The 25,259-nt window shown below is 43.2% G+C and overlaps 1 protein-coding gene across 8 annotated transcripts in view; it reads right to left on the bottom strand.

The window, feature by feature from the left end:
- Nucleotides 1-25,259, bottom strand: part of CCDC158 (coiled-coil domain containing 158) — a 63,116-nt gene that overhangs the window by 16,315 nt on the left and 21,542 nt on the right. For 6 of the 8 annotated variants that reach the window (XM_084626895.1, XM_084626894.1, XM_084626898.1 and 3 more), the window contains 10 exons: nucleotides 23,420-23,539; nucleotides 20,156-20,353; nucleotides 17,008-17,490; nucleotides 14,397-14,586; nucleotides 12,634-12,786; nucleotides 12,051-12,163; nucleotides 10,425-10,583; nucleotides 7,931-8,023; nucleotides 6,147-6,272; nucleotides 171-334 (listed from right to left, as the gene is read on the bottom strand). In XM_084626895.1, the coding sequence (XP_084483021.1) occupies nucleotides 171-334; nucleotides 6,147-6,272; nucleotides 7,931-8,023; nucleotides 10,425-10,583; nucleotides 12,051-12,163; nucleotides 12,634-12,786; nucleotides 14,397-14,586; nucleotides 17,008-17,490; nucleotides 20,156-20,353; nucleotides 23,420-23,539 (1,799 nt within the window). Of the gene's footprint in view, nucleotides 1-170; nucleotides 335-1,909; nucleotides 2,707-6,146; nucleotides 6,273-7,930; nucleotides 8,024-10,424; nucleotides 10,584-12,050; nucleotides 12,164-12,633; nucleotides 12,787-14,396; nucleotides 14,587-17,007; nucleotides 17,491-20,155; nucleotides 20,354-23,419; nucleotides 23,540-25,259 lie in introns of those variants that run through there. The other 2 variants (XM_084626900.1, XM_084626896.1) reach the window with 2 other exon arrangements.

The following is a 25,259-nucleotide window of genomic DNA, read 5'->3' on the forward strand; positions in this document are numbered from 1 at the left end:
TAAGGGCTGTTGCATGAGCAATATGGCTAATTTCTCTGGATAACTTGAGTTCACTTCTAAACCCAGGTTTCCTGTACAACAGCATCCTGCACTGCCCCCAAAGCACTTGAGTGGCCAGATTTTCGTTTCAGAAGGCTATATACATCCAGAGTAATTTACACTTTTCTTACATTGTGTTTCTCAAGGTGGCTAAAGATAACTCTCTCCTGCCATCGCTGTCATTCTTACTGAGAACCATGGAGGGGATCTCATCAATCGTATTTCTTAATTCCTGGAGAAGCCGCTTTAAATCTCGCAGTGGGTCCTCCTTCACAATGGCTGGCTTGGGTGGCATCTGAATTAAATATTCATTTATAAAATAAATGTTTAAAATGGCATTTTGCTGTCCAGAACCTATATATATCCAGCTAAAGACAGACATTTCTTTTTTGTTCTCAATTATTAGACTTTTAAACTCTATTTTAGAGGAAGCTATCTAGAGGTTTGATCATGAAAATTTGATAATTATCAAAATACTTTATAAGAGGTGACTATACTATGTAAGTTAATAAGCTGTCTCTCAGAATATTGTAAAGAAAATCATAACATGTTTATATACACAGTACTGGATGTAGATGTAAATTTTTATATACATACACAAATACTATGTTCAAAAAACATTATTAAGGTTGCAAAGTTAAGCACTCAAAAGTTAGGAAATGCAACCTTAATTCAGCCCCCTGATGCATATGCATTGTAAAGCAGTCTTTAATTACATGATCACAAACTATATTTTCCACAGAACCTCCATCTCATTCAGTGTACATGATGCACAGGCAAATAATGTCTGGGTGTAGGAAAGCACAAAATGACCGGGAGGAGAGGTGGCGGGCTGAAGAGAGTAAGTGGCGGGCTGAAGAGAGTAAGTGGCGGGCTGAAGACAGGGCTGAAGCTCAAATGTGGCGGCAGCGTGATGAGAGGAGGCAGGATTCAATGCTGAGGCTGCTGCAGGACCAAACCAGAATGCTCCAGTGTATGGTTGAGCTGCAGCAAAGGCAGCTGGAGCACAGACTGCCACTGCTGCCGCTCTGTAACCAACCGCCCTCCTCCCCAAGTTCCATAGCCTCCACACCCAGACGCCCAAGAACGCGGTGGGGGGGCCTCCGGCCAACCAGCCACTCCACCACAGAGGATTGCCCAAAAAAAAGAAGGCTGTCATTCAATAAATTTTAAAGTTGTAAACTTTTAAAGTGCTGTGCTTAAAGTGCTGTGTGGCATTTTCCTTCCCTCCTCCACCACCCCTCCTGGGATACCTTGGTAGTCATCTCCCTATTTGTGTGATGAATGAATAACGAATGCATGACTGTGAAGCAGCAATGACTTTATTGCCTCTGCAAGCGGTGATTAAAGGGAGGAGGGGAGGGTGGTTAGCTTACAGGGAAGTAGAGTGAACCAAGGGGCGGGGGGTTTCATCAAGGAGAAACAAACAGAACTTTCACAGCGTAGCCTGGCCAGTCATGAAACTGGTTTTCAAAGCTTCTCTGATGCGTACCGCGCCCTCCTGTGCTCTTCTAACCACCCTGGTGTCTGGCTGCGCGTAACCAGCAGCTAGACGATTTGCCTCAGCCTCCCACCCCGCCATAAACGTCTCCCCCTTACTCTCACAGATATTGTGGAGCACACAGCAAGCAGTAATAACAGTGGGAATATTGGTTTCGCTGAGGTCTAAGCGAGTCAGTAAACTGCGCCAGCGCGCCTTTAAACGTCCAAATGCACATTCTACCACCATTCTGCACTTGCTCAGCCTGTAGTTGAACAGCTCCTGACCACTGTCCAGGCTGCCTGTGTACGGCTTCATGAGCCACGGCATTAAGGGGTAGGCTGGGTCCCCAAGGATACATATAGGCATTTCAACATCCCCAACCGTTATTTTCTGGTCTGGGAATAAAGTCCCTTCCTGCAGCTTTTGAAACAGACCAGAGTTCCTGAAGATGCGAGCGTCATGTACCTTTCCCGGTCATCCCACGTTGATGTTGGTGAAACGTCCCTTGTGATCCACCAGTGCTTGCAGCACTATTGAAAAGTACCCCTTGCAGTTTATGTACTCGCCGGCTTGGTGCTCCGGTGCCTACTCCAAATTGATTCCCAACTGACCGGTAGCTGTCTGGCGTTGCAAGCTTCCACAGGGCTATCGCCACTTGCTTCTCAACTGTGAGGGCTGCTCTCATCTTGGTATTCATGCGCTTCAGGGCAGGGGAAAGCAAGTCACAAAGTTCCATAAAGTGCCCTTATGCATGCGAAAGTTTCGCAGCCACTGGGAATCGTCCCAGACCTGCAACACTATGCGGTCCCACCAGTCTGTGCTTGTTTCCCGAGCCCAGAATCGGCGTTTCACAGCATGAACCTGCCCATTAGCACCATGATGCATGCACTGGCAGTGCCCATGCTTTCAGAGAAATCTGTGTCCATGTCCTGATCACTCACGTGACCGCGCTGATGTCGCCTCCTCGCCCGGTATCGCTTTGCCAGGTTCTGGTGCTGCATATACTGCTGGATAATGCATGTGGTGTTTAATGTGCTCCTAATTGCCAAAGTGAGCTGAGCTGCCTCCATGCTTGCCTTGCTATGGCGTCCGCACAGAAAAAAGGCGCGGAACGATTGTCTGCCGTTGCTCTGACGGAGGGAGGGGCGACTGACGACACGGCTTACTGGGTTGGCTTCAGGGAGCTAAAATCAACAAAGGGGATGGCTTTACATCAAGGAGTATTTCAGGCAGGACTTCACGGAGGGTTCCAATAAGAAATGGTGCACCTTAGTTATTGTTCTTATTGGAACAAGGAGGTTAGCCTGGCCTCTGATTGATACATGGCTAGATTTACCTCGCTGCACCTTCTCTGTGAGTGACTGCAGTGTGACCTAGAGGAATGAGTCCCCTAGACGGGGGAGTCGGGGGGAAGCAAATGAGTACAAAATAAATCTGGTCTATTTCTTGTTTTGATCCACTCCATCTATCTTTTACATCTTTGGCTGGCAGCAGACGGTGTAGAAGGACTGCATGCCATCCACATCTCATGGCTGCCCGGCAGAAGATGATGCAATAGGACTGCTAGCAATCCGTATCGCCTGCCTGCTCACCATAAGACGGTTCAATAGGACTGACTGCAGGACTAAAGAGAATGACCTGGTCAAGTCACTCCAAATTTAGTCCCTGCGCCCATGTCTGCCCAGGCGCTCCTGGCCGACGTGGCCAGGAGCACTTCGGACATGATGATGACTGCTACCAGTCGTACTGTACCGTCTGCTGCCACAAGGCAAGGGGTTGATGCTGCTGTGTAGCAATGCAGTACCACGTCTGCCAGCACCCAGGAGACATAGGGTGACGGTTACCTGAGCGGGCTACATGCTTGCCGTGGTATGGCGTCTGCACAGGTAACTCAGGAAAAAAGGCGCAAAACGATTGTCTGCCCTTGCTTTCACGGAGGGAGGGAGGGAACGGGGGCCTGACGATATGTACCCAGAACCACCCGCGACAATGTTTTAGCTCCATCAGAGTGCTCCATTGTGACTGCTCTGGACAGCACTCTCAACTCAGATGCATGATTGTTTGCCGTTGCTCTGACTGAGGGAGGGGCGACTGAGGACACGGCTTACAGGGTTGGCTTCAGGGAGCTAAAATCAACAAAGGGGGTGGCTTTACATCAAGGAGTATTTCAGGCAGGACTTCATGGCGGGTTCCAATAAGAAATGGTGCACCTAAGTTATTGTTCTTATTGGAACAAGGAGGTTAGTCTGGCCTCTGATTGATACATGGCTAGATTTACCTCACTGCACCTTCTCTGTGAGTGACTGCAGTGTGACCTAGAGGAATGAGTCCCCTAGACAGGGGAGTTGGGGGGAAGCAAATGAGTACAAAACAAATCTGGTCTATTTCTTGTTTTGATCCACTCCATCTATCTTTTACATCTTTGGCTGGCAGCAGACGGTGCAGAAGGACTGATGCCATCCACATCTCATGGCTGCTTGGCAGAAGATGGTGCAAGACGGCTGCTAGCCATCCTCATCTCTTGCCTGCCCGGCAGAAGATGGTACAGTACGACTGCTAGCAATCCGTATCACCTGCCTGCTCACCATAAGACAGTTCAATAGGACTGACTGCAGGACTAAAGAGAATGACCTGGTCAAGTCACTCCAAATTTAGTCCCTGCGCCCATGTCTGCCCAGGCACTCCTGGCCAACGTGGCCAGGGGCACCTCGGACATGACGATGATGGCTACCAATCATATTGCACCGTCTGCTGCCAGAAGGCAATGGGTTGCTGCTACTGCGTAGCAATGCAGTACCGCATCTGCCAGCACCCAGGAGACATAGGGTGACGGTTACCTGAGCGGGCTACATGCTTGCCGTGGTATGGCGTCTGCACAGGTAACTCAGGAAAAAAGGCGCGAAACGATTGTCTGCCCTTGCTTTCACGGAGGGAGGGAGGGAAAGGGGGCCTGACGATACGTACCCAGAACCACCCGCGACAATGTTTTAGCCCCATCAGGCATTGGGATCTCAATCCAGAATTCCAATGGGCAGCGGAGACTGCGGGAACTGTGGGATAGCTACCCACAGTGCAACGCTCCGGAAGTCGACGCTTGCCTCGGTACTGTGGAAGCACTCCGCCGAGTTAATACACTTAATGCACTTAAAGCATTTTCTATGGGGACACACACACTTGAATATATAAAACCGATTTAAAAAAAACCGACTTCTATAAATTCGACCTTATTCCGTAGTGTAGACATGCCCTGAGAAAGCAATAAAAACCTTTTGCACTGGAGTTACTAAAGTTCTCTCAATGGTGCATTAGTATTCTCAAGTTAAATGTCAGCATTTGTTTTACACTGGAGCCAGCGAAGATAAAGCTAAACATACTGTAAATATACAAGGTCCAGTTCTGTCTTCACCTGGCCACACTCTCTAGGCAGGTTATTCTCACACAAGGGAAGGGAAAGGCTGTGCACATGGCCCTTTCCACAGCACTGCTGCCTGCTACCCACTCCCATAAATCTGTGGACACTAGTGTAGCTCCTGCAGGAGCTCTGCTATTTGGGACTCCCCCGAGCCACAGCTGTCTCTATAGGAAATGTGAATTTCCAAAACACAAAGAGTAAAGAAGAAAAAATTACTATAGATTTTATCTGCAGTATCTTATATTTCCCCATGGGATTGGTGGGGACAGTCTGCAACTTTTGGCCCTGTACCCCTCCCTACATGTGGAGCCTGTAGGGGCATGGAGGGGGCATGCCATGAGCACATGCAGAGGGCTGATGGGGCCTTAATTAGGTGCAATTCCTACTGAGATCAGTCGATCTGTGTGAGGACAGAATTGGTCCCACAGTACATATTTACTGATAAAAAATAAGGTGTGTGCATAGTGACTGACGCACCCACACTCTGTTGTGTGTTAATAATCATGGGCTTGATCCAATTGCTACCAAAGGTAATGGAGACTCCCATTTACTTTGGTGGGAGCTGGGTCATGTCCTATATGGAGAATCATATAAAAACTATAGAGAAAATAATGAAGAATTATTTTCTGAATAAGACTTCAGTTAAATCTATAATTTAGGTGTATTTAAAAAGAAGGGAGGAAGGTTACATAATCTAATATTAATACAAAAGCTGTCATAAACTAAAAGGGAAAAAAATCAGAGAAGGCAGTATGGGAAGGAACTTTTAAAACATTCTCCTGCAGAATCTGTAACCCAAACATTGCAGGATTGTACTAGTACATGAGAACCAGAAAAGGAAATTGGCTGGAAACTGGAAATCTGACTAGTCTTTTCTCACTGTCTATGCTGAGTGAGTTTCAGAAAACGCACATCATAAATGGTGAAAAGTAAAATGTATTTCAGTGTAGTCTTTGTTTCAATATTTTAAAGTGTTATTAGCGACACAGGTAAGGAAATTTGTTTTGAAAAGCTAATTTTCATTCTCCAACTGCTAAGACAGTTTTAGCTAAATAAAAAGAAAAGAAGTAAGTCCATAATATGAGAAGTTAAGGAAATGAATTAATCCTGGTAGGTAAGAATCCTTTTGAAAAACCCCAACTGGACATCTGTTTTTGAACTTCGGAACTGCTCTGCGTCATGCTGACTTCACAGTCTAGAGCAGATACTCACGTGAGGAATGAAGCCTTGAGAGGCTTGGGAAGATGGTACATTAGAGTGGGGATGAGTAAGTGGCAATGATATGTGGCGTGGCTTTCCAGAAGTAGAACCTGATGTATATCCTGGGCCCTGCAGTTCCTGCCGAAGAACAGTAGTCAGGTGTAAGCAGACAAAATGGTGTACAGACTAAAGACTTTTGGACAGGGACCATCTTTGTTATGTGTTTTTTACAGTGTGTAGCACAATGGGGCCTTGGTCCAAGATTCTCAAAAGTGAATAATGACTTTGAGTGCCTCAACTGAGACCCCTTTAGGGTTGTCTCAGGTTGGGAACACAAAAATGGAGGCACCCAAAATCTATAGTCACTTCTGAAAATCTTGGCTGGTCCATGACTGGGGTTCCTATGCAGAATAAAAAACAATAGGATCATACTGACTGCAAGGAATCCTGAATGGCAGCAGGCAGTTTGATGCTATAAAATATGGTCCCCAGTGTAGTCCTATAATCTACTTTACAAGGTACACACAAGTTAACCCTTTTAAACCATTAGTCACACACACTTCCAGCAGTTTGCTTTGTGCTCAGAATTCCATGTATTGCTGTGGTGGTTACAACTGTTTTCTATCTGGGAACCACTCAGAGATAATGATTCTTGGGAGCTGCCACAGGGTGGCTCACCCCTTAAAGGTTGGGGTGAGCAAGGCCTGATTATAGAAAGAGTCACACATGAAAGAGAACAGGGTGATTGTCCTATAAAGAGCACCAGGAGGCTGCAGTGGTGGGAGCATAGCATAGTGAAGAGAAACTGCAGAGTGTGCAAAGACCTCATGTGGGGAAGGCCCTGAGACCAAGGGAGCTGTGACAGACAGCAGCCCAGGGACCAGGCAGTTTCTGTGGAGAAACATGGATGGAGTCTGGGCCTAAAGGCAAGAGCTGGAAGGCTTAGCCACAGCTAGGAAGAGCTGGGAGGATGGGCTGTGAGAACAAGCTAAGACAGAATAAGAGCTCTGGCTATGAGAGAAGACACCAGAGCTTAGTATGGACTCTGATGTGGTGATGGGCTTTATTTTGGGACCCAGCAATGGTTCAGAACTATTTCTGTTATTGAAGTGGCTCTAGGCAGGGGTGATAATACAGTAAGGAATTGTTTCTGCTATTAAATCAGCCCCAGGCAGGGGTGATGTTATCCTAGAAAAGAATTATCCTATTATTAAGCCAGCCACAGGCAAAGGGTGGTGACATCCATGTGAAAGTTGTGTGCGGTTCTTACAGGTCCTACAAATGGGGCTAAAGGGATCAGTGTGCCTGTAAAGTGACCCATGACCAAGACGGGGTGCTTAGTAGATGGCCATCCTGCTATAGGAGCCACTACAAAACAAAAGTGTCCCAAATTTTAATGTCAAGTTAAATAACTTATTACTGTTCTTGGTGCATTATTCATTTTCATATATAATTCAATAAAACTCTCAAATTCTAATTCACCTGAAACTGCCAGAAAATTTCAGGAGTATCACAGAAGTCTTAGTACTTGTCACAGAAGCATGGTGTCAACGCATTCTCATTATAACTTTAATTCATTTTAAATCATACCCTGATACCCTTACTCACATGGAATAGTATTTTACAAGTAAGTGATATCAGAGGCACCACTTGTGAAGGGGTGATACTGAACCTGAGTTAAGGGTAACAGAGAACCCTTGGGCATATGCTGAAGTAAAAGGAGGGTAGTATTAAAACTAGAACCAAGAGTAAATGCCTACACTTTTCAGTCCACATATTAGCTATAAAGAACTTACTTTTACATCCAAAGTGTGTTGTAGTTTGAAGCGCATAGCTTCTTGCTCCTGACACTGGATTATGCACTGACATTCTGCAAATTGCATAGATGCCTGCAAGAGAGAATGAGATTTAATTAACCTTTTCTTTGTTTTCTATTAAATGTTTTTAATCCTTTCTCTCTAATAAGAACAAGGGGCCCTACAAAGAGACATTTTATTTGTATAGTGCCAGCAGTGTGGTAAGAGCTTTCTAGAAATATAAGACCAGATGCCAGCCCTGCAGAACTTCCAAAGGGCAGCTGAATTGCCATATGACCCTAGTAGCAATGATACCCACATAACAACCTTAAGGAAAGGAGATATTCCTATTGGAAAGAATCCTGAACACCTATGGGATTTGTTAATCCAAGCGTATTAACTGGGCAAAGCCTCTTCAAGGCTTTAAAATGGATGAGAGGGTGAAGTTGGTGACTCGTCTGGAATCTAAACTCTGTTAAATAATACAACTTGTTATATAGTGGAAAAATGTGATATATGCAGATATGATAATACGTATTCTTGTTCTTTATTTCTGTAGCAGGAAACTAAGCAACAGGAGCTGGGGAAGTTTCTGAGCCCAAGCTCTACAGTGAGGCAGAGAGAGACAGGGACATTTTAAGGAGGGTGTTTTCATAATTCTAATAAAGTTCCTTGTTCAGTGTTAGAAGAAACTGAGTTTCTGTCATTCTTTACCATTGTCACATGACAAAAAGGCAGTTGACTCTCTATGCTCACTGAAGCATGGTCAATACAGTGTTCATACACATAATTAGCTGTCTCTTGTTTGCACAGTAGTTTCAATTTCAACATTCAACTCAGAAATAATTTATGAGCAGCAGGTTGATCAATTACATTTAATGATGTCTACACAGCGGAGGCTCTCCAGGGCAGGTAAGATAGGCACTATCTGTCCTGTCTGACCATCTGTTATGATCTTTACCCACGGCTTTAAATGGGCTCTGACTGTATTTTTACAGTTACTTTTCACCCACTCACTTTCAGACAGCACCAGCCTTCATTTTGCCTATGCCTTTGTTAGTTGGCTGTATTATTCCTGTATGTCCTGTTACACACAACAAAGCTGTGCTAACAACATGATTAAGGTTGCAGAGTCAAGCACTCAACCTTAGGAAAAGGCCAGAATTAAGGATGCCTGTGGTGCCGGCTCCGCATCTGATCTGTCTTCCCCCCTCTCGCAGGCTGAGTGTCCCTCCCTCGGCTTCTCATCCCAGTCACCCCAACAGCTACCTTGTCTCAGTCTCCTTGCCCAACCAGTCTCTGTCCACCCCACAGGCTCCTAGCTCTAATCTACTCCTTCTCCGCACCCCACCAGGACTAGCTCTCTTCCCCTCTGTGTATGAGTCAAGCACATTCCTCTTGTATGCTGCCTGTATGCCTGGGGGGAGGCGGACGTTGTGGCACACGAGGGAGAGTCCCCCTTCTCTGAGTTCCTGTGCCCAGTGTCCCCTGGTGGCCCATGCAGTCCCAAGATGGCGTTTGCTCTGTGGGGATGGCACATAGGAGCTGTGAGGGGTTAAGCATGGCCAGTGCAGATGGAATTTAGCTGCCAAACTCTAACAAGTCTAGACTGAAGATATGCAAATGGAGATTTTTTTCAAAAGTTTATAGCTTGGTGAAGTTTGGGTGTTTTTCACAGGGATAGGAAAAGGCACATCTGGGGCCCCAAGGCAACCCCCTTGCTCTACAGAATGGAGGCACTTGAGCTCCTCCATGAAATGGTTGTAAAAAAAGAAAAGCACATTATTTTTCCACAATATCTTTTTCAGAAAGGGATGAACGGTTCTAGCTGAAACTCTCCTGAAAACTTCAGCCTGAGGCAAAACCCAGCATGGAAACTTTCAGCCTGAATGGTTAAAGCATGGCAAAGTTGTAAGCAACAGGAAACCATGTTATCCTGGGAAGTGTTAGGCAATTTTAAGTTTGGTGTTGCTACCAGCTCCACCTCTAACAACAGTTAGTTTTACATGGCTGTTTGGGTCCTCACCTGGAGTGCTGCCTAGACCCAGGGGGCAGGATCTGCCACGATAAGCTCAACCAGACAACAATTGCAACAGCACATGGTGCTTACAATCCTCCCTGCACTGGGAGGCCTGCAGCCTCCATAAATGGGCAATACTGGCCAGGGTGACCACCAGGCACATACAGATTCAGTGTCTCTCTGGCAGGGCTCCTACAGAGTCCCGACCACAGAACACCCAGTGGCAGGTAGCAGTGCAAGCAACACCTGCCCTTCCCTAGGGGTGAATTCTTCCCTTCTGGCTCAAGGAGGTGCAACTTGTATCTCCCAAGCGCTGGGGCTAAATTAAGGCTTCTGTTAAAGAAACCAGAAATGTATTAATGTGAGGTCCAGGTCAAGGTTTTAACAGATGTCCTCTCTTAAGGTCCCTTCTCTTCACAGGAAATAGTACAGAAAAGTTTGGGGAATGAAAAATGTGACTGAACTAAGAGCTACCTTATCAAGAGCTGCCTCCATGTTAGCAATTTTTTCTTTCAGACGTCGATCTTGTGACCTTAGGATCTCCAGCTCTCCAGTCATCTTGTTGTTTTCTGTTGCAATACAACTCAGTTCTTGGCTTAGTTTATTTTTCTCTTCTTTCAGATAATGCTTCTCCTGCATTTGTAGAGATAAAGACCAAAGTGAATATGAGATAACAGTTTAGGATTGCTAACATCATACACAGCTGTTGTCTATGAGCTTTATGACTTGAAGTAGTTTATATTCTTTTAAAAATTTTCTGTGAACCTTTCCAGAAGCTCAGCTATCATACTAAGCAGAAACAGGAATTTTCACAATTAAAAGTGTAGAGTTATAGAGTTAGGCTGTCACCTCACAGAGCCTTGAACCATTTCAAATCTGAAATTTGAAGCTTTGAGAGTATATGAGCATACTCATGCTCCACACTTTTATAAACTCTTCCATTGCCCAATATCAAAGAAACAACTGTCATACTCCATGCAAGTGACTAGATCCAAAGCTAGCAGAGGAGGATGAATTGCTGTGAACACATGTAGGTGACAATCCAGTCAACTCTACTGGTAACTAAACCATTTATCTGTCTTGGAATCCACTAGACAGACCTTTGTTAAGAAACTGACAAGCAGTATCCACCAAAACTTGAACTGCTGAGAATCTGAATTAAGATTTCTGCTAAACTCTCCTCCAAAGCAAGCACCCACTGTGGCATGATAGTATGAACAATAATGTTTACAGAAAATATGAAAATAAGTTATTTTTGACAATTTTTGTCAATCAGGATATGTTAGCTAATAAATATAATCGTTTCCTGCTATTGAGAAGAATGAACCAAAATCACCTCTGGATGGATTTTTCAGTTAGGAAATAGTATCTCAAATCCAGCAGCAAACAAAACTGAGAGGTAAAACTGAGGGGAAGCACTGAGAGCCAGATTCAGAAGGATGTGCAAGAAAGGGGAGTTGGTTGGTAAGAGGGCGTGAGTCTAAATGAGTTTGTAAGTAATTAAGGGCCTGATTCTCATTTACACTAAGGTTACTTTCATCTGAGCTGGCAGTAAATTATATTTACACCCAGTTTAGGGCTCCTTTACATCACTAGAGCAGTGTAAAGTGACTTAGGGCTTGGCTACACTTACATTTTGTAGCGCTCTAACTTGCTGGCTCAGGGGTGTGAAAAATCACCTCCCCGAGCGCAGCAAGTCAGAGCGCTTTAAAGCGTTAGTGTAAACAGGCTCCCAGCGCTGGGAGCTAATCCCCTCGTGGAGGTGGATGACCAGGAGCACTGGGAGAACTCTCTCCCAGCGCTCGCGGGCGACCACACTCGCACTTCAAAGCGCTGCCGCAGAAGCGCTCCCGCAACAGCGCTTTGAAGTTACCAGTGTAGCCATGCCCTAAGTGTATATGAAAATTAGGCCCTAAGTCTGAGGGAATTTAAGTCAGGAGAGAGACTAATTGATGTAACATTCAACTGGAGGAAGCCAGATGAAGGTGTAAGTTATGCTAGCTAATACTCCCTTTGGTCTCTCTTGGACGAACCCTCAATCTCTACTTGGAACTATTTATCTAAATATAGTTAAATACTTTTACTTGGAGCTCTTGTGACCTTAGTTGCATTTGTCATTGCCTCCTCCAAGAATTTAATCTTGCTCTGCAATGCATCTATCTGTCCTCTCTTGGCTGTGATTTGCTTCTGCATTCCCATTGCAACTTTCATAGCTGTAAAAGACAAGGTTCCCAACTGATTAGTCCTTTATGAACAAAATGGATCAGGCATGATGCTTTCTGTGTTCTTATTTGGAAATCAATTGTCAATAATACACTAAAAACAGACTGAGGGTTGGGATCCTGCAGTCCTTATGTGAGCAAACTTCCCATTAGAGCCAATGGGAGTTTTGCCTAGATGGTGACTGTGATATCAGTATAAACAGAAGAACCTAACCTGGAAAATTTAATATAAACCACCTCATACTCTGAGGAAATTCAATTCCAAATTTCCTGGCTTAATCTGATTCCTAGTAAACCATAAAACAACAAGGTGTCTGCATATGTCACTGTTTTTTTATTCCTTTTATAAAATATTTGAATTACCACTAATAACAACTACTGAAGGAATAAATATATTTACAAATTCCACTTGTTAAAAAGACAAACAAATATGACATAAAAAAATCAACTTCCAAAGTTACCATGGCCGTCGGAACCTTCCATAGTCTTTAAAGTGGCTCTGGTTTGTTCCAGTTCAGCTTGGGCAGATTTCAATTGCTTTCTGAGTTTGCTTGTGATACCTTCCATCTCTTCACTTTTGTCTCGATAATTCCTCTTTAATTTTTCATATTCCTCTGTTCAATGTAAGCACATTGAATTGAATGAAAGTGTAAAGTGATTCATAAAATCATCCACCTGTTACTAAAAGGTTATACAGATGTACTGTTTAATCCCTTAAAAGGAATATTATATTTATGTAACTAACATAGAAAAAAACAAATTAAATTTGCTAACAAATTAAAACACGTCATATTCCATTGCATTGCTACAATGTCATCAAAAGGCAGTGTTTCCCCGGAACAAAATGAGATGCATTTCCTAACTGTTCTCTAAAGCTACCATTCTACAACGTGACAGTAAAGCTATACTTCTTAATTGTGCGCTGCTCAGGGATCAGACTGCCCATTGCTACCTGGTGTGGCATAGCTACTAGTGAGATAAAATATTTGACCTGTGCCCATTCTCTCAGGCTCTTTTTCAGAACTCCAACCTGCTCTATGTCCTGACAAAGCTATAAGCACCCCCTCGCCACACAATCCCACCTTGAAATCTCTTTGGCACAGCTCCAACTCAAATGCCTCCCTCAGACAGCTCTGACCACCTCAAATTCCCCCAATCGTCCTGCACAATGCTATGATCCCCACACAACTCCCTCTCCCTACCAGCACAGCTCTGGCTCCCAAACAGTGTGCCCCCTCCAGCTCTGGACCCTCCATTTCAGACACCCCCCCCATGCCCTCACACACTTTAACTGTTATTACCTTTCACAAAATCTGAGGACAGACTTTCCAAGTAAAAGTATGTATATGGTTATCATCTACTAATCTTGCTGAGGTCAGAGTTAAGGTTGTGCATTGGAGCATGACTGTGGGGAGCTGGGCATCTGTATTGTGGGTGTGTCTATGCTGAAAATGAATGGGGGAATCTGTGAATGTGTGTGGCTGGCATAATGTCTGGCATAGTACAGCATGTGAATTGTGGTTGGTCTGGTTGCCTTAATGGGTGACTTCCTTGAGTTCTGGAGACTGTGGTGAAAGGAAATACAGTTGTACAACCTCACCTTGTAGTTATGAGTTTCTGAGCAGGCTATTATTGGCAGTGATAGGGCTCAGATGCTTTCTGCCAATATCACATACTGTATGTCCCTGGCATCTTGATCTCCTTTCATGCACAGTATTTAAGGAATGCATTTGCTAATGTCCTCTTTCTGATAGGTTAAGATACAAGATTTTACAGAATGCCCATAACAAAACAAATTAAAACATATTTCACTACAGTTTGATAATAAACAGTTAATAGGATTTGCCAGAAAAGTTTATTTAAATTATGGAACATTGCACTATCTAGCTTCCCTGTATAATACCTGGGGAAGAAGGAAGGCTCTTGGTGAAGTTTATATTCTGTGACCTACTAGGGTTTTTATTCTGGGCCCCACCGAAGGTCAGGCTGTGCTAAGTATTTTTGCACAAGGCCCTGGGAGTTATGCCTCTAGATTACACCATCTTCACTGTATACTAGAAATCCAAATCATGAATTATCGCTCTGAGGCAGTCTGACCATCAGTGTACTCTATCTGGGAACCTCTTACTTGACTTTACTAGTAGCCATATTTGGATTGAGCAGGCAGCTCTTCTATTTTTAACATCAGCCTGATTTAGGAGATATCTGATCTGAGGCTCCCTACCTGCGAGGCCGGCGAGCTCAGTGCGACTGGCTTTCAGCTCATTCATTAGTTGGTCTCTTTCCAGTTTCATATCCTTTACTGCACAGAGTCTCTCAGTGCAGGTATTTATCAGTTTAACTTTTTCCAGCTCCAGCTCACTCAATCTGGCCTCCATTTCACGGATTCTGTCTTCTTTCTTGTCCATCACAATCTATTTATTTAAATAAATAAATTATAATAAATCTATTAATTAACAATTAAGACACATACACAACAGGATTATTTGAAATCTGATTTTTGTCATGAAATAACTTGGTGCAAAGATGAAAACTAGAATGGAAAAGACACAGTCTTAAAAATGGGGGGATAAATGCATAAACAGATTATTTCAGCATATATATCTATCTCTCCTAACCCAAGTGATTACTGTTTTTAACAAAAGGTGCTTTGGTCTTAAGCACTATCAGAGTTCAGCTAGTGGCTAAATCAGTTTATAAGATCTCTAACTCACCGATGTTTTGTGTTTTGATTTCCATAGTTACTCACAAGATTTTTAAAAAGACTGATTTGCACCTGTTCACCTGTGAATGAACTGGGATTTGAAATGATTTCTTACCAAGTTGATGGAAACTAGGTTGAGCCTTTGGGAAGATGCTCAGTATACCATCTACATGAGGTGACCATGAGAAGATCCAGGGTAAAATGGTACTTGAAACCAGAAAAGTCACATGCTCCAAAGGTTGTAGGGGCCATAGCTCAGCTGTGGCACCCCATACACATCACACAACAGCAAAAGTACAAGGAGGCAAGGATGGCTTCATACTAAACCAGCACTGAGAGAAGACGGAGCTGATGAAGAGGTAGATCAGAATATTTTAGTAATAAGGTCCTTCGGCTTTGAAGGCTGCTGTACATGAGGTGGGAGACTTCCGTATATGAGTCTCTGAAGTGAGAGCCCTGCTAAGTTTAGGGTCAGATACAGCACTTGCAAAGTCTCTAGTGGATTCAGCCCAAGAAACTTAGAACCATGCTTGTAATAGAACCAGGGAGTCAGCTCTGGATCTGATGATGCACTGCAAATCTCCTTAGCCTGCACACAGAACTCTGGGTGCTGAACTGACATCAGACCAGAACCAATGGAGATCATTGGAGAGGGCTCAAATGTTCCTCCAGTGCTGAACTGATCAAATTATTTCTATAAGAACCAACAAATCTGAACCTCTTGGAATTGAGTAAGCTCTAAGAACCAACCTTTCCTTTTCTAAGGAGTCTTGTCAGCTCGTGGATATGGCTAGCTTAGAATGCCTCTTCTTTAAAGAAGATGTCTGGTCTAAAGGGTATGCTCTAGATGAGGAATGTTTAATCAGTCTCAATGAAGAGTGCCACAAAGGTTGAGAGTGCTTCTCCTTCTGTAACTGAACACTCATAATTACCACTACTCAGTAACAATACGATTCTTTCTGTTTTGTTGAAGGTGTGGTCTGACACCTTCAGATCTGACATCTCCAAGGCCTTCAAGATTGAGTGCTGAGTGGACAAAATTTCTTCCTAAACGTTTGTCTACTTCTCCCACTCGCCTCTTGCCTGAGGTGGTGGGGGTGGTGAAGCCTGTATGGTAAGGGGTGCCTCACAGGTTGGTCTGTCATGCACTTCTCATTGTCATCAACCTTTGAAGCCTAAACACTTCTCTGAATCTGCCTATGAAAGAACAAACTAGTTCTGGATCTAACACTACTGTTGTTATAGTAACAATTAACATCAGTTATAATGGCTAATTCTTATACTAACATCCACTGTTATTCTAAAACTAATTCACTGTGTAATCGAGAGCAATGAAGCAATGGTTCTATGACTTCTATCACCATTAGAAAAGAAGCTGAAAATGGTAGGCTGGCTTTTTATAACCACAATTCAAAATGTTTAGGTCTGCAGATCAATGCATTCACACCACCACCTGCTGCTCAACTGCCTTAGAGTGGGACACACAATGGCTGGAGCACTATTCTGACAGTGGGGATCCACAGTGGTAATTTTGTGATGAAGAACACTCTTTTGCCACCTCCTTCTAGTCCTTGTTTGTTCTTTGGTAAAATGATGGAGCAGATGAATTGGCCTATAGATTATAAAAATAAGAGGCTAAGCTATTCACACAGACACACATTTGGTTGTGCATAATTGGGTAATTGCACACATTGTTAAATTTGCATTTGTTCAGGCAATTATCCCTTTGGTATATGCAAAAGTATGCTTTTACGTGTGCAACTCAGGTGCACATTTTTGAATAATTAGTCCAGTTTAGTTACTACTCTGACTCATGGCCACAGAGTGAAATCCTGGCCCCGCTGAACTCAATGGCAAAACTCCCATTGACTTCAGTGGGGCTAGGATTTCACCCATAATGTGTTAATTTCAGACCTAGAAATATTTATTTTTTCATACAAACTGATCAAAATAATAATGATAACATAATGATAATCTTCCCAGCCATGATAGGTCTTCTAAATGTTTATAGATTCCTAGGCCCATTTTCTGACCTGCTTGAAAACACACAGTGAACATATCGACATATGGATTTTAAAATAGAATGAACATACTGTCTTGCAGAGACGTAAACACGGTGAAATGTACAGACCTTAAGTTCTTGTACTTCCAGTTTCCTGTCACTGATTTCTTTCACAAGCTGAGATTTCTCCACCTCCATTGCACCAGCAGTTCGGCCATGCTGGCCCACAATCTGGGTCATGGTATCAATTTGCTTTTGAAAGATCTCAATAACTCTTTCCTTTTCCATCACCTGCAGTTTCAGTGTCTCACGCTCCGACTGCACATTTTGTAAGTAGTCCCCTTCATTCTTTAAGTGCTGGAGTTCCTGCAACTTACTATCTACCCGTGACCGGAGCTTCTTGATTTCCTCATTGGTAATTTCAATGGCTCTCTCCTTCTCTTGCAGGCAGGCTGTCAAGTCAGACACGGCTCTCTCAGAAGCCTCCAGATTTATCTTCTTGGCTGTCAGATCTTCAACTACTTTACGGAGCATCTCTTTGGTTGATTCTAGCTGGGCAGTCAAGGAGGAGACTCTTTCAATGCTTTCATTCTTTTCCTTAATTGCAGCCATCTGAATGGTAACAATAAAATGGTCAGTTTTGACAACCGTATTTTCTATCTACCTATCTATGAATTTTCTATAGCATCCATCATAATAGTATCTAAGAGCTTCATTAGTAAATTAGGTTTGCATGACAAGGACCCTAGTGGATTTCATGATTCTTCTGCTTTTCGTCCTTCCTTGATAAAGGAAACACAGGGTGAAATATAGAAAAAAAATAAGTAGGACTGATGTGAAAAATAGAATAAACATATTAACTGTCTCTAAACTATTTAGAGGAGACAGGTCTAAATCACTCAATATATTAAAGCCTGGCCAATTGAACTTTACAGCAAACATATCCTGGAAAAAGTATGTGTGCGTCAATAGTACATAAATTTATTGCTGTAGTCAGCAAAGTGCATAGACTTTAATGGGACAACCTCCAACAGGAAGCATCGTCACCCAAGTGCCAATAATAGTGCAGTACAGATGCAGAAGACAAGAATGGACCCAGAAATATCAGGAATTGAAGGTAGAATTTCATGGGGTGGGTGGCTGCAGGAAGTAGTTGTCGTGAAAGCCTGGCTGGTTGGTGGCAAATAAAGGAATCAAGTTATAGACAAATTAATTTGACGTAAAGTGGAGAGCAGCAGCTGACAGGATTAGCACTGGATTACATATTTGGAGTTTGAAGATTTTTTAAGAGGATGCAGCAGCTTGAAGGAAGGAGTTGACTCTAGAGCTTGATGTCCAGGAGCCTACTCCATTGAAAGCAACAGAACAGTCCTTTTGGACGCAGGGCTCAACTCAGCCCAGTAATTAGGCTGTGGACATAAACACCACTATGTCCCAATGAAATACTGTATAGAGTGGATCAATTATGAGGGCCTTTAGTTCACTAGTCCTTCTTGCAGAAGTGATTGCCACCAGAAAGATCATCTTGAAAGAGAAGTGAAATAGAGAACAGTCCACAAGAGCTTCATAGGGTGCTGCTATTGGTCCTGTGCACATTACATTTACTGTACATGCACAAAATGCAATTTCTGGAGGCTTATAACTGATATTTCTAAATGAGAATGTGCTAATAAAATTTGCAGATGACACAAAGCTGGGAGGTATTGCCAATACAGAGAAGGACCAGGATATCATACGGGAAGATCTGGATGACCTTGTAAACTGGAGTAATAGTAATAGGATGAAATTTAATAGTGAAAAGTGCAAGGTTATGTATTTAGGGATTAATAACAAGAATTTCTGTTATAAACTGGGGAAACATCACTTGGAAGTAACAGAGGAGGAGAAGGACCTCGGAGTATTGGTTGATCACAGGTGACTGGAGCTATGAGCCGCCAATGCGATATGGCCATGAAAAAGCTAATGCGATCTTGGGATACATCAGGCAAGGTATTTCCAGTAGAGATAAGGAGGTGTTAGTACCGTTATACAAGCACTGGTGAGACCTCACCTGGAATACTGTGTGCAGTTCTGGTCTCCCATGTTTAAGAAGGATGAATTCAAACTGGAACAGGTACAGAGAAGGGCTACTAGGATGATCCAAGGAATAGAAAACCTGTCTTATGAAAGGACACTCAAAGAGCTTGGCTTGTTTAGCCTAACCAAAAGAAGGCTGAGGGGAGATATGATTGCAATCTATAAATATATCAGAGGCATAAATACCACAGAGGAGAAGAATTATTTAAGATCAGTACCAATGTGGACACAAGAACAAATGAATATAAACTGGCCATCAGGAAGTTTAGACTTGAAATTAGATGAAGGTTTCTAACCATCAGAGGAGTGAAGTTCTGGAACAGCCTTCCAAGGGAAGCAGTAGGGGCAAAAGACATATCTAGCTTCAAGACTAAGTTTGATAAGTTTATGGAAGGGATGATATGATGGGATAGTCTAATTTTGGCAATTAATTGATCTTTGACCATTAGTGGTAGATATGCCCAATGGCCTGTGATGGGATGTTAGATGGGGTGGGATCTGAGTTACTACAGAGAATTCTTTCCTGGGTGTCTGGCTGGTGAGTCTTTCCCACATGGTCAGGGTTTAGCTGATCACCATATTTGGGGTTGGGAAGGAATTTTCCTCCGGGGCAGATTGGCAGAGGCCCTGGGGGTTTTTCGCCTTCCTCTGCAGCGTGGGGCATGGGTCACTTGCTGGAGGATTCTCTGCACCTTGAAGTCTTTAAACCACGATTTGAGGACATCAGTAGCTCAGACATAAGTTAGGGGTTTGTTACAGTAGTTGGTGGGTGAGATTCTGTGGCCTGCGTTGTGCAGGAGGTCAGACTAGATGATCATAATGGTCCCTTCTGACCTTAAAGTCTATGATTCTATGATTCTGTAACTTGGCCAAAACCAAACCAAGTTTCACCAGACACGCAAAGTCACTTCTCCATCAAGTGTGTTAATGTGCCAAATTTCAAATTCTGGCTGTTTTGGTATAAAATCACCTTAGGCCAGAGACTAGGACTGAAAATTTCTGACTGACAGATGAAAGTTCCAAAAGTTATGAGTGATCAAAACCGGGGCATTAGAATGAAAACCTCTGGCACCTTATGTATAGATGCTGCTCATGTTCCAACTAAGATAACAAAAACAGTGCTATTTTTAGTATATACCTAGTGTATGGGTATGGGAAACCTCTCAGTGGTAATAACACCACTCAGCAGTTCCTTCCTGACCTGACGTTCCATTTGTCCCTGACACTCGGTCTTCATTGTCTTCACTATGTTTTCCATGCGCTGCAATTCCATGTTTTTGTTGTCCAGTTCTCTCCGTAGGTGGTCAATGGTGATGCTGTTGCCAGTGTCCCGATCCCAAAGCCGCTTGTTCTGCTCCTTTTCCAGACTCAGTTCCATCTCTTTTTTATGTACATCAGCCTACAAGAAATTACAGCAGCCATTTCCCTCTTTAAATCATAAAGCCATCCTGTCTTTTGTTTTCCTTAATTTTAGCAACAATCAGTTATAAAGTTAAATCATTCTTACTATATCTTTACCACTAATAAAAGCCAGGATTTCTGGTGAATAGCTAGTTTGATGCTTCTGAGGCACCATCCTTCAACACAGCAATAGCTTTAAACTAACCCTCTTCTAAGTACTACTGCTATCACTATCTTATTTAACATTTCAAGACTTGAAGCCTTTGATACCATTTCTTTGCCAACATACTCTAGCCAAAAAAATCAGCAAAATGAAAAACGCAGCATTGTATCAAAATTAAAAGTGAACCAAATACAAATACTACAGTGCATGCCAAGGAAGGAAATCATCCGCCTTTAACAATAATGAAACCTGTAATTTCATGGCTTGATTTACTCTGTTTGCAGACAGCAATTTGTTGTACGTTGTTTCAATCATTTTTAGCTCAGAAACAAATGCAAAGTTTCAAAAACTGATGCCACAATCCAGAATGGTTAGGCAATTTGGAACATGTTAGTTTAAAAAAGGGGGTAGCAGAATTCTCAGTAGAACACGAAGAGTCTGAAATTTGGGAAGTGGAGGCAGCATGTAGAATATTGAGTAAAGCCAAAGAAAAGGGGAACGAAACGAGAGGCTCCGAGAATGAAAGAATGAACATACACAGTAAAGGCATTGAAACAAATTTAACTTTTCCCCCAATGCCTTGGAGAATATTAGAAACTGAGACTACCTTATTCATCTATTACAGTTTCATTTAATCAGTGACCATAAAACTAAGATGCTTTACGCTTAATTGTATAGTGACTGTCCTGACTCTAGCCTTTGCTACAGCTATAAAGAAGAACAGCCATAGTGGGTCAGACCAAAGGTCCATCCAGCCCAGTATCCTGTCTTCTGACAGTGGCCAATGCCAGGTGCCCCAGAGGGAATGAACAGAACAGGTAATCATCAAGGGATCCATCCCCCATCACCCATTCCCAGCTTCTGGGAAACAGAGACTAGGGACACCATCCTTGCCAGTCCTGGCTAATAGCCATTGATGGACCTACACTCCATGAACTTATCTAGTTCTTTTTTGAATGCTGTCATAGTCTTGGCCTTCACAATATCCTCTGGCAAAAAGTTCCACAGACTGACTGTGCATTGTGTGAAAAAACACCTTCTGTTTGTTTTAAACAGCATACCAGAATGCAATCATGCAAAACTCTTCTTCAGATTTCATGTGTCACCTATTGTACAAGTGACACTAGACAGAGAGTTGGTATACTAATCTCCCAAAACCCAATCATGAAATTACAGAACTCATACACAGAGCAAAAGATGAGTATGATGATGAACTATTACACTTAGCATTGGAAATAGGGTGTATGTATGAAACCAATGATCTGTGATGCACAATTTTGCTACTATCTGTGCAAACTGTACAGGTACAGTTTTGCTTTTATTTTGTTTTTTTAATTTAAGATGTTTTCAGTCTATTGCTAGGGGCTATTTAGAGCAGTTAGAAAAGTCCTGGACCAAAAAAAAAATCTTACAAAGTAGATATGAAAGGAAAAAAGAAGGGAAGATGGGATGCTAACCTAACTTAGCTATGAAGTCAGAGTTAAGGATGGGAACGGGCCATAGAGGATGGATCACTCAATGATGACCTGTTCTGTTCATTCCTTCTGAAGCACCTGGCATTGGCCACTGTCAGAAGACAGGATACTGGACTAGCTGGACCTTTGGTCTGACCCAGTATGCCAGCTCTTCTTATGTTAGGGAGCCTTAACTGTGATTTTCAGTTTCAGATGTTTGCATTTCTTTTCATGTTAACCTTAGCTCTGAATTTCCTGGGTTTCTAATGGAAATGAACCTGTGATGAGGTATGTGCCCCACAAGTAATGAAAGAATTAACTGGAGTGGAGAGCTCAATTAAGGCACCTGGTTGCACCTGAAGGGTGGGCCAGGCCCAATTAAAGATGAATCCCAGCTGGGATGAGGCTGGGTTGTTAGTATGAAGAGAGGAAGCCCAGTCTAGAGGATGGTTGTGGGGAGAAAGTTTGGTAATGCCTCTCTTAGTAGTAGTAAGGGGAGAGACTGGCAGTGTCAAGGAGAAAGCTCCCTGGGATCCTCTCCTGAATAGAGGAGGCTAGTAAGAGTCTAGGAGAGACATGGAGCAAGTACTGAGGTGGAGTAAGCTGATTAAAAAGGCAGAATTGGAACTTCCAGAAAGAGCAAGCATCCTGGTAGATGGTCAATTGAGGAACAGAGCAGGGAAAACCTGAGAGATTAAATGAGAACCTGAGGAGGGCAGAAGTTTGTACTTCTAGTTTGGGATTTTGTTGGGGGACCGAGGGAGGAGCCCTGGCCACTAAAAGAAGGGTGAAACTAGAGAATTTGTGGAAAGAAGGCCTGGAAAAAGGCCATGGAAGGAGGATATCCAGAGAGACAGCAGCAAGGAGTCTAATGGAGCAGAGCTGCTGGCTATAGGGGCCCAGTGTAAAGGAGGGGTCTGGGTTCCCCTGTCCTTCACTGTGGAAGATTGTGTGAAACCTCTAGGAAGGGGTTATGGCTGAATGAAGGCTGTAGGGACCAGAGTTGAGGGCCAAAGTAAGGACGAGAACTATTATTTGTAAGATTTCTTGCTACCCTAGAAGGGGTGGGACTAAATATGACCTGACCAGGGGGCTAAGGTCATAAGAACAGGCAGACCTCTTCCAGGCAGCAGTTGGTGTTAGCAGACTCTCCTTCATGCCTAGCTACAAGGGGTATACCTGCATTGAGTGTGCTCTTTGCAGACCTTTTTGAGGATTTCTGGGGCAGCAAGATTAAATTTATAATAAGTCTCAATCTTAATTATAAAGAGGCTGCTAGCTTTTCATAATAGGCAAGGTGCCAACACAACAGGAACAATAAAAACAAAAGCTCTTAGAAGGTAAGATTAAATTAATGTATTCAATTGATTATGAGACAAACTGATTACTAAAATGGAACTCCCCTATAAATTGTTCTTTAATAGGTTTATTAATCTCAAATTCCTACCAGCAGCTGCTGAAGCTGATCATCCAGATTTCCAGATTCTTGACTGTATTGATCCCGTTCAGTTTGAGCCTCTGCCATCTCAGAATGAGCCAGGTGCAATTGCTTTTCCAGATCTTCTATCTAAAGTATGCATGCAAATAAAAAGACTGCAACAGCTGGGGATAATTATCTTATGGGGCAGTTCCACTCTGAAAAGTACCTATGTACAAAAGGTGCTGCTGTACTCTGAAGATCTGCTCCCTATGTGTATTCAGAAAGATCTACTTGCTTTAGTGATTTTAAAATGAGTTTTTACTATATTTTTTCTTGTTAGCCCTGGAGAGACAATACACCTAGGGGAGAATGAGCTGGCTTCTATTCCCATTCAGACCTCATCAAGAGAATTGTTAACTACAGTCTAAATGCAGAATCTTTATGTTGGTGATGTCTGAGCTAGGGAAAAAACCCAGTTTGATTTGCAGATTCCAAGTTGAGATTGCAGGGTTGGCAATTTGGCAATTTGAAAATTGAGCACATAAACATAGTACCACCCACAATGCTATTACAACACTTTTCAAAGAACTACACTTAAATTTTAAAATCTTTCTTGGCCCTACTAAGATCTTGAAATTACCTTTTTGCAGTCTTTAAAAAACAGCCAACCAACCTTTACTGGTTCTGTCCTATGCCAATGAAACTGATCTCTCTATAATGCAATTATAATTACAGGGGAATAGCACATGTTCTGATTATTAATACCAGTTTATTCAGGAGTGATCCTAAAACTCCTGCCTTTTAGACTAGGGGAGAGTGGGAACATCATGCCAATGATGCTGCTGTTATTCAACAGGAGAGTACAGGACAGATCCATAAGGATCTCCTCGACAAGTCTTATCCCAAAGCCTGGTAGAGGCAGGATTTGCCCTCCCTGTCACTGAGCTGCAATTCTGATTCTAAGGCCTACAGTGCTCTTGGCATAGAGAGAAGGTGAGGGTTGGCTGTGGGGCCCCTGGTAACTGCTGTGCTTGCTAGAAGTACAACACTAAAGGACCATTCCCAGGGCCTTATCTGTCTGCAGTTGCCCACAGGGCCATTCCTAAAGCCCCCTGTGGTGGGGCTCCATGGGAAAGGACATATTATTTATTGCACATAATATCTGTGGGGGGGGGGGAGGAAATGATGGTCCACACACTCTCACCTACTCCCTGCCTCCTGTGAGAACCCAATCCAGGGGAGAGCCCTCTGTAGGCTCCAGAGGTGTGGGAAGGTACTACCAATGGGGCTAGCCCCCTCGCTTCCATGTGGAACAGATCTGTTAATGGAGAAAGCCCTTCGTGCATAGATCTCCCGAGGAAAATCTGAGCCAGGATTTGGCAGAGTATGGAGAGTCCCTTGCCAAACACAGTGTGGGAACGATGTCCAGATGGAGTAGTACAAAAATAATAGCTTACCCTATACTACCCACTTTCCTCTAAAAATGCTTGTGTCTGGTCATATTCACTTTGTTCTTAAAGATGAAGTGAAATCCTTCAGACAAGCCATGGCCTGAGTGTAAGGTTTTGCGTGTCTGTAGCAATAGCTGATGAAGTCAATAATACCTACAACACAGCAGGGAGCTTCATTCCTTCATCATAAATACATTATCAAATCTATGTGCAAACAAATGGGTTAGCTCTACCTGGAGGTGGTAAACTTTCTCTAATGCAGCAGTCTCCAAACTCTTGAGGGTCATGCCCCCACTAATTCCTGTCCACACATCCCTCCGGAATGAGGCTGTATCTCAGGGGAGAGGGACGCAGACAGGGGTAAAGGGGCCAAGGCTGGGGCTGCGGTTGGAGGTGGGCCTGGGGCTGGGAGCAGG

The sequence above is a fragment of the Lepidochelys olivacea genome, assembly GCF_965140295.1.
Source record: "Lepidochelys olivacea isolate rLepOli2 genome assembly, chromosome: 4".
NCBI lineage: Eukaryota > Metazoa > Chordata > Testudines > Cheloniidae > Lepidochelys > Lepidochelys olivacea.